The sequence below is a fragment of the Anopheles marshallii genome, chromosome 2 (genome assembly GCF_943734725.1).
Source record: "Anopheles marshallii chromosome 2, idAnoMarsDA_429_01, whole genome shotgun sequence".
NCBI lineage: Eukaryota > Metazoa > Arthropoda > Insecta > Diptera > Culicidae > Anopheles > Anopheles marshallii.
The window spans coordinates 49,428,641-49,438,830 of NC_071326.1; the positions used below are offsets into that span (position 1 = coordinate 49,428,641).

A 10,190-nucleotide genomic window follows, 5' to 3' on the forward strand; every position below is an offset into this window, starting at 1 on the left:
TTGTCGCGACGCAATCAAAGTGCTTTCTTATTGTTTTCCTTCTTTTTCTACTGTTGAACATCACCGTCGCTGAGGAGCAGTGTAGAGGGATGTTGTTTAATTAAGAAGTGTGCGCGTGTGGGAGAAAGTAGTGAAGGTTGTCACGCTTAACATCGAAGTCGTCAATCGATCCAAATTTGGCCCTTAGCCTGCTAGTATTACCAAACATTGCTAAGGATTATACGTTCGCTTTGCCCTACTCATGTGATGTTGGAAGATCCACTTAAATCTGACCTCACAAAATGCGAAGGAATAAAGGGGGATTTTCTATTAGATAAAACGTTCAAACTTTAATTTTGGGGCGGTTTATACCGATAAAGACAGCGCGCCTTAATTTTTTGTGTTGCGTTTTTGATAAAGCGCCATCCAGTTGGGCTCGCTAGTATAATCCTCGGCTGTGTACAAGATAAGCACAGTCGATTTGATAACTTTTGTTAATTTCGGTTGAAAAGTTAACTGGACTCTTTAAGGTTGGCTTTTTAGTTTTAGCAGCTGGCGTGAACAAATCCAACGCGGTCACAACTGTAATAATAATCTCAAATTTCATTTACAGCCGCAGGGACAGCTATTTTTGATCCGGAACAACCACTAACTTGGAATCCAGCACAATGGGGTCCCTGTTTCGTAGTGAGGAGATGTCCCTCTGCCAGCTGTTTCTGCAGAGTGAGGCCGCTTACGCTTGTGTGTCGGAATTGGGAGAGCTAGGATTGGTTCAGTTCCGTGATGTAAGAATGGCTAATTGGCGATCAGATTGTAGTCCAGAAGACGTTCTCAAATGTTTACTCTACCCACAGCTCAATCCTGACGTCAATGCGTTCCAGCGTAAGTTTGTCAACGAGGTTCGTCGGTGTGATGAGATGGAGCGTAAATTGCGCTACCTGGAGAAGGAAATAAAAAAAGATGGCATTCCTATGTTGGACACCGGCGAGAGCCCCGAAGCGCCTCAGCCACGCGAAATGATTGATTTGGAGGCAACGTTCGAAAAGCTGGAGAATGAGTTGCGTGAGGTGAATCAAAACGCTGAGGCACTGAAGCGTAACTATCTTGAGCTGACGGAGCTGAAGCACATCCTACGTAAGACTCAGGTCTTTTTTGACGAGGTAAGTGAAACTGCTAGAGAAGGCACAGACATTCATAGCTAGGTTTGAGTTACTTGAATTTTGGTTGTGTACATCATACCAATGATAATTTGTAGATGTTGCACTGTACGTATGTTCCTTTCATTGTACATATATTGTTTTTTTTTGTTGTTTCCCGAATTGGCTTCTAAATGCTGTTTAATGATTTATTTGAAAAAGCTATATTAAATTAACTCATAGTTGAAAGTCATTTCAAAGAAAAACGAAAATTTAGGAGATGTTCATTACCATACACAATTTTAAGTTTAACAAGTTTTTCCAAATTCCATTGATTGTTTTTTTAGTTACATAACAAGCTAATTTTTCATTGTTCATCGAAAAGTATATTTCCATCCTAACTGTACCATACAAAGGCGATCAATATGATTAGGTCAAAAAAGGAAAAAAGGTACAACCATTATTTAAACGCAACGTCTTTAGATGTAATAGATCACGGGTTTGAGTGGGAAATTAAAAAAAAAATATTCAACCAAGCAAAGACACGACACAGTGCGAGTAGAAGTAACGTTTGTAAGGGGGAGGAGTTTCACCTCCTCGAAAATCAATGACATACCATTTAGCTGGAGCAAACAGGAGCATGCGCTCTTTATCTTAACATTACTACCTATTTGCAAATGTCTCGGAAAACACTATTCCACAATAATTTTGCAACGTTATTTGCATGCTTTATTTATTTTCAAACTTATCTACCATAGCTCAAGGCCGGCAATGTGCGCATTTGAATTTGTTTTGTTTTCTTTGACCCTTAAGTTCTCATTTATTTAATGATTGAATTTCTATTCATAGCTTAAGTATTTTAGCTCAGTTACATTTATATACTAACATTTATTAAATGCAGATGCTACTGTGCCTGTTTTTTCGTGAAAATCGGAATAACGTTTCTAAATTCATATCAATATCGGACTGTTTAAATCACGATCTCATTCGCAACAACACAACTGAACGCTACTGGTGGTTGGTATGACGCATAAGCATACGATGATTACATGAACTATCTTTCCTTTCAGTTGCTTTTAATATTATACTTAATTATTTGTATTGTACCTCAGCATCTAAACATTCGGCAAAGATATCATTCGCATATGGTTTTGACATCTATTTGATATATATCAGTTAGATACGATTTAGTTAAACAATCTGCTTTGTCTGTACTTACTGTAACCTGTACAGAGTCACGTTATATGAATCTATCAAAGACCTTTTCAATTCTTTGTATCTCGATCATCTAGAAAAAATACAATACGACCTTACTAATTAATTTTATTAGTTTATAGTGGGCCAATTAAGTCCCAAGCGTCATGTTCTCCAACTAAGCAATACAATTGTTTTCTATTCCTTAAAAAAATTGATTATGTCGTGAGTGATGCAGTAGTTCTGTTGTAAAGCTTATGTTAGAACAAACAAAGTTACGGACATATCGTTAAACATTTACAGTTTTCTCGACAATGAATGTCAAACGTAAAACTACCCGTAATGCATGATTATCATGCAAAGGTCTATAATATAACTTTTAGTAAGGTTGAGCTGGTTAATTAGAAACTATTGTGGTAACATTTTTGCTTTATCCACGTGTGCGTTTTTCTATTGCGTTCATTCTACAGATTACAAGCAACTGTGATTGATTACCATACTAACATCGTCCCTTTGGGTTTGGGTTTTCTAACAATCTAAACACTCACACTCCTGATGGTAATGGTCATTGATGGTTATAAAGCTTTGACGTATGTACTAACATCACAATAAATATGTTACGACGATGAACTTGCTGCCCCGGTCTAATTCCTTTCCCAGGAAAGGAGTTACGAACACTATTCTTGTAATCAGCTTTTAAACAATCCCTTCTGGAGGGAAGATTTTTTTGTAACGCTTTATTAATGGTTTTATACACATTTTGTCCCTTCCCTGCCTTTTCCTATATAATTTGTTGTTGTTGCTATGTTGCTGGTCGGGTACGTATAATTTCGGTTGTGTTGTGACTGCATAAATACGTAAAAAATCAATGCAATAAAATAAAAAACCGCACGCACAAACATGCATTGAAACGATCGAAAAACGAAAAAACAGGCCGTATATACTGGAAATGTACCTAATAAGACAAGAAACCGCTATCAACAGATGGCGGATTCGCACAGGGAAGAGGAGCAGGTTAATCTTCTTGGTGAGGAGGGCATACGAGCAGGTGGTGCCGGGGCACAGGGACAAAATCTAAAACTAGGGTAAATATACACAATTTTCGTTAAACATTTAAAGTACTGTTTCCTTCCGATCATCCTCTTTCTATTCATTCCCGTAACTATCGTATCTCCCGCAATTTCAAGTGTAAATTTCACGATAGCGCAATCCGTTACCATTCTTGTCTGGCCATTCCTTTCCCATGTGCCAAATGCATTGTCTACAAGATGCGCTAGTTAAACTTTCCATACAGATCTCTTCGTGTTCTTTTCCTCTGTAATTTATATGCATATATATCTCCCTCACTCTCAATCTATCTATCATTATTGTGCTAACTGTGTGGAAGTTCTTGTAGTAAGAAAGGGATTTCGAAAATATTGTACGTTACTGATTTATGTAATGCTAACAAAACAGTTTTGAAAGTGACATACGACGTGGGCAAGTAACACATTCACAACATGCACACTAAATAAAAACTCACGTACGTTCTTCTAAGCAGTTCACACGTCACCAATCATCTCTCGTTCGTGCTGTTATGTGATTGTCTTTAAGCTGCCAGGATGTATCCCGGTATTAAAAGCTCTTCTATTTATCTTTTTATCTTTTTCCCCCAACGCCTGGCTCTGTCTTTTTGGGTTTGCTTTCTTGTCTTATACCCTGCGTGTGTGGTGTCTATCCGGAACTTTGTGCGCAGAAACGTTACGAACGTTTCCCCGAATTCAACCCCAATTTCAATCGTCATATAAGGCAAGGCATTGTGATTAATTCGTGCCAAATTACACGTCATTAGTTTCCCTGTCGAGTACTTACGTTTGAGAATTAAAAAACCGCATGTTTCATGAATTTGACATTTTCACGTTGTGTGAATCAATGTATCAGTTTGTTAATTCTTAATTTCATTCCGCCCTCCTTTGAAAACGACGGTTGATGTTTAGAATTAGATAGCGAAAGTGATTAATCGTAGATAATATCTATCTAATAGTTTCTAAATATGCACACGTTTTAAATGACTGCACATTTGTTTCAATTGTTGCGTAAATGATTATGGTTGACCATATTTGTTTCTTAATAACTTTGCTTGATGCGCTTTTCGTTGCTAGTGCTGCTTTTCAAATAGAACAATTTCCTTTAGAACATGTTGCCCAGCTGTCAAAAAAAGATTTCGTGCAAGGTATTGTATTTTAGTATTTCAACGAACGTAAGCTGTTAGTTTGTGTATCATTCGCTTTAAAACCGTGTATTTATTGTTCTTTCTTATGCGTAGAACTCTTCGTATTATTAAAGATGCTAACATTGTGTAACAGGATTGTTGCAAAGCTCGAGTACTAATAAGTGTTATTAAAACGTTTTATTTAAATAATGGTATGTATTTTTTCTGGCTCTATCACCCAAGAGAGTTAAATGGGGAAAGAGTTGATACAAAATTCCACGGTCGTTTTTTTCCTCCTTCACCATTAGTAAATGATAGGTTCGTTTTGCGTTCATCCCGTTTTGAACATCCTTACTTAGATGAACAGAATGTCTTCGTGTGAAACCATTTATATGCATCATCCCGTTTGTTATGGTAGAATAGGTTCAGGATGCCAAATTCGTTATCATCTTTCTTCATTATAATCACATTAAAATGCCTGTTTCTCTGTCGTTAGATTTTCTATTTTACCAATTTTGTTTTAAACATACATCATCACTCAGATATATACATAGAGATCATGCAATGGAACATGAAAAACAGTGATAGCCATAACTAAACAGCAGTATATTATAACCAACAAAAGAAACAATTATCACTCACACGTACCTATTTGTTGAATGTGTACAGCAAGAGGGTGGCATGCATACCACCGAATCGATGACCCGAGCGTTGATCACCGACGAATCACGCACTGGCAAGGCAATGGGTCCTGTTCAGCTAGGGTAGGTTTGAATTTGATTGTCTTGTGAATTTAATTTTCTTTTATTTATTTGTATAACTGGTTTTTTTAGTCTTTGGTTTGTTTGGTTTTTAAAAGCATTAACCTATATCGTTTTAACAGATTAACAATTTTGATGCTCTTACTACATTTTAATTGCAATTGCTTAACCAATAATAGCTACATAAAACACTGTTCTATTTGCCACGACTATGTTCTAGACATTCTTGTTAGTTCTTCATTCTTGCGTTGTAATATTACTATTTTTCTTCTTCTTTTCCTCTTGTGTTGGTGATATTTCGGTTTTATTTTTGTTCAATTGTGAGGAATTAACACATACTTTATTTCTTCTTATGCATTCACACTCTTCCGTATTATGCTTCTAATTATGTTGATCTTTTCCTATTTTTCCTATATGATATTAACGTGACTAATTTTTAACTGCAGTTTTCTGGAAAAATCACAAGACACAGAAGAATACCTTCCATGGTCAGTAGTAGCGATAAGCGCCGACGATCTTTGTATTTTCCTATTTAAAGTAGTACATACCTGTAATTCTGTCCAAGCTGCTTAATGCCAATGTATGCACCCATAACTTTATCATGCGTACTGCTATTGCGTAAAACACATACGTTTGTCATGACATCGCCCGCTTAATGCCTTAACATACATTTTTTGCGAATCTCATGACAAAAAATGACAAAAATCATTTTATTTGATTTTGTTTTGTTTTAGCAGGCTTATTAGAATCGTTGTTTGTGTGCTGTGAAACACAGAAATAATCAAATTTAGCGTAATAGCTTACCGCCTTCCGTTTGACATATCTTTTTTGTAATGCATTTCAATTGTGCAGCTAAATGCTATCCCAGCTACCTTCACGTAGGGTTAAAATGGTTTTCGCTGTTTTTGTTTTCTGTCGTGATCTTTACATGTAGCTTAACGCAAAGGTTTCGTTCTGATTGATATCATTGTTATTATACATTACTACTTTAAGGTTTGTTCCAACGTTCTTCGTTTTGAGCGTGCTATTTGAGAAGCATTATTATTTGGTAAAATGTCATCCAAAATTTGATTATTTAACAAACAAACAAACAATAAATCTCTAGGGATGGTAGGAAATCGAAATTAAATACGTTACATTTCGTATGGGAGATTAGAAATGTCTCAATTACTAATTTACTAACAAACAATCTTGCTTACATTACGTTAATGAATTGATTAACGAAAGCCATAGCATTTCTAGAGTTAGGTAGCGGAATATGATCCAACTGTAATGGTCATACTCATTTTAGTACTACATAAATCATTACACACAATATATTTCTAGAATGAAAAATTGAAAATGTGATACCACATTCAGATGCTTTTTCTATCAATTATTGTATTTGTCTATTGTTTATTTCGCTTATTTTTTGAACGTCTTATTCACTTCGTCGTGAAACACTTACTTTTATAACGTTGTATAACGTTGTCTGTGTTTTTCCAATAATAACTTATGAAACTTAATATTAATCATGCGTTGATATCGTTCTTCTGTTTTCAAAACATGATTTGTGCATTTTTTTTTCACCATTCATGACGTTGTTGCAGCTGTACTAAATGCCGCTAGTTAAACAATTTTTTGTTTTTGTTCCTATAGCCAAACAGCTTACAGGTCTTTCAAACAGAAAGAAATGATGTGTGCACATTTTCAATTTTTTGAATTGGTTGTCTGTGTTTAACAAAAAGAACTATGCCACACTGTCTAGCCTCTTAAACTCCATTTCGTATCTGGCTGTTTCTATCTCTCTTACTTCACCTCTTTCCTTGCGTTCCACGGTCCATTTAATCCTTGTTTAAAAATCCGTCCCGGAACTGTCGATAATTTGTGTATTTTTTCGTCTGTATCGTATGAATGTCGATCGTTTTTTTCTGTGGACAATAACCAAACGCCCACAACAACATTACAATGACTGCAGCTTTGTTGCCGGAGTGATCTTGCGCGAACGTTTGCCAGCGTTTGAACGTATGCTTTGGCGTGCCTGCCGTGGTAATGTGTTCCTGCGCCAAGCAATGATCGAAGACCCTTTGGAGGATCCATCGACTGTAAGTAATAGCGTTTTGTCGTGCGCGTAGTTGATCGTAGAAAGGAAAAAAAATCATCTTCTCTGTTCACATATCTGCTCTGCAGGGAGACAAGGTGTACAAATCGGTGTTTATCATCTTCTTCCAAGGCGATCAGCTGAAGACACGCGTGAAGAAGATCTGCGAAGGTTTTCGCGCGACGCTCTATCCCTGCCCAGAGGCCCCGACTGACCGCCGCGAGATGGCGATGGGTGTGATGACACGCATCGAGGATTTGCACACCGTGTTGGGACAAACGCAGGACCATCGGCATCGAGTGTTGGTGGCTGCGGCCAAGAACCTGAAGAACTGGTTCGTGAAGGTGCGCAAGATCAAAGCCATCTACCATACGTTGAACTTGTTTAATTTGGACGTGACGCAGAAGTGTTTGATCGCAGAATGCTGGGTCCCACTGTTGGACTTTGAAACGATCCAGATCGCACTGCGGCGAGGCACCGAGCGGTCCGGTTCTTCCGTACCGCCGATCTTGAATCGAATGGAAACGTTTGAGGATCCACCGACGTACAACCGGACGAATAAGTTTACGCACGCTTTTCAGGCACTAATCAATGCGTACGGTGTCGCGAGCTATCGCGAAATGAACCCAGCACCGTACACCATCATTACCTTTCCGTTCTTGTTCGCGGTAATGTTCGGCGATCTTGGCCACGGAACGATAATGGCTCTCTTCGGTTTGTGGATGGTACTGAAGGAGAAACCACTGGCGGCAAAGAAATCTGACAACGAAATTTGGAACATTTTCTTCGGTGGTCGGTACATCATCTTCTTAATGGGCGTCTTTTCGATGTACACCGGCTTCGTGTACAATGATATTTTCTCGAAGTCTTTGAACGTGTTCGGGTCAGCTTGGTCCATCAACTACAACACCTCGACCGTGATGAGTAACAAAGCACTGCAACTTGATCCGGCCGGTGCGGATTACGCCCAAACGCCGTACCCTGTTGGGCTTGATCCGGTCTGGCAGGTGGCTCCGTTGAATAAGATCATTTTCCAGAACGCGTACAAGATGAAGATATCGATTATTTTCGGTGTCATTCACATGCTGTTCGGTGTGTTCGTTGGCCTTTTCAATCATCGCTACTTCAAGAACAAGATGGCTATCTACTGCGAGTTTATCCCGCAGGTCATATTCCTAGTGTTCTTGTTTTTCTACATGACGCTGTTAATGTTCATCAAATGGGTTAAATACTCTGCCAGCTCTAAAATTGTAGCCTATTCTGCCGGTTGTGCTCCGTCGATCTTGATCACATTTATCAACATGGTGCTGTTCAAAGCGCCTGATGAAAATAATGGAGATTGCTCACCGTTCATGTTCGCGGGCCAGCAAGGTTTGCAAAAGTTCCTTGTCGTCGTGGCGCTACTTTGTGTACCATGGATGCTGCTCGCAAAGCCAATTCTGATCATGCGCGGCCGTAAGGAAGCTGCGGTAAGTATTTCCGAACTGATGTGCCTTATAATCAAAATTCTCGCTTTCGTTACAATGTTTCATATTTTGTTTTTCGATTCTCTTACCTCAATAGCATCAACCAATTGTACCGTACAGCAATGAGAACGGTGATGCCGATGGGTTAAATCAACACAATAACGCAACAGGGACTCAGGGCGCACAACAGCCACCAGCACAGCAGCAGGGTGGTGCAGGCCATGGACACGACAATGAGGAAATGTCTGAAATTTTTATCCATCAAGGTATCCACACTATTGAGTATGTACTTGGATCTGTGTCACATACTGCCTCGTACCTTCGTCTGTGGGCATTGTCGTTGGCTCATGCACGTAAGTACCTCGTCTTTTAAACATGCTTCAAGCTATTGAAAAATCCTGACTAAATCAAAGCGACATCTAATATTTTGTGGGTTTAAAACAGAGCTTGCGGAAGTGTTGTGGAACATGGTGCTGCAAAATGGTCTGAAGCAGGATGGTTGGATCGGTGGAATAGCTTTGTGGGCAGTATTTGCCTTCTGGGCTGTGTTGACCGTGGGAATATTGGTGCTTATGGAAGGTCTTTCTGCATTCTTGCATACACTTCGTCTTCACTGGTAAGTGATGCTATCTAATGATATCGCAATCAATAATGGTCTACTAATACAATAACGACTTTATAAATTAATGGCACATTTCAGGGTGGAGTTCCAGAGTAAATTCTACGCTGGTCTTGGTTACGCGTTCCAACCGTTCTCGTTCGAGGTTATCCTAGAATCAAGCTCCAGCTCATCTGAAGACTAAAATGTCGCGCAAAATGTATGCATCGGTGAAAAATGGATGCGATAACGCAGTCAACAAACGAATACGATATGAATATATACTCTTACACAGATTGCTCTTTGTTGGTGCACTGTAGCGAACCAACAGTGTCATCTCTATTCTTCTTCAAACGCCATTAATAGTCGAGATCAAATGAAGCACATACAAAAATGCAACTCATATCTAGCACTAGAACGCAGTGTGAGATGTTGAAGCTATAGAGCACACATTCATAACTAACTCGAAATATAAATTATACGTGTTTAATCCCTTGAAAATTGAAAATGACATTCACGAATTTATCCTTGCTAAAGCTGTGCGCGCGTTATTTGAATGTATATCTATATATGTACCGTCGTAGTAAAGCTTGATAAAGATAGTAAAAAACTTCCCAAAACCTTGTCTATTGAGAACGCTTTATGCACAGCCTAGGCAAATTGCAGCAAGACGCATTATCTACGTATTGTCTGATGAAAATAGCATTCGGAGGTTTAGTCTTTGTCACTTTTCAGACAACATTTCAATACTTTGACACAGTGACGAGGCCTACGGATCGCAAAAT

At 38.6% G+C, this 10,190-nt stretch overlaps 1 protein-coding gene across 8 annotated transcripts; it reads left to right on the forward strand.

Moving 5' to 3' along the window:
- Positions 1-647: 647 nt before the first annotated feature.
- Positions 648-9,610, forward strand: LOC128719782 (V-type proton ATPase 116 kDa subunit a 1). Of its 8 annotated transcripts, none has more exons than XM_053813414.1 (9): positions 648-764; positions 834-1,139; positions 5,170-5,264; positions 5,708-5,749; positions 7,219-7,345; positions 7,431-8,810; positions 8,905-9,160; positions 9,252-9,423; positions 9,508-9,610. In XM_053813414.1, the coding sequence occupies exons 1-9, from the start codon at positions 648-650 to the stop codon at positions 9,608-9,610; spliced, it is 2,598 nt and encodes an 865-aa protein (XP_053669389.1). The 8 variants fall into 8 exon arrangements, with proteins under 8 accessions (XP_053669389.1, XP_053669392.1, XP_053669386.1 ...); XM_053813417.1 differs by having other exon boundaries at positions 7,431-8,807; XM_053813411.1 differs by lacking the exons at positions 5,170-5,264; positions 5,708-5,749 and adding an exon at positions 3,243-3,394.
- Positions 9,611-10,190: the final 580 nt, after the last annotated feature.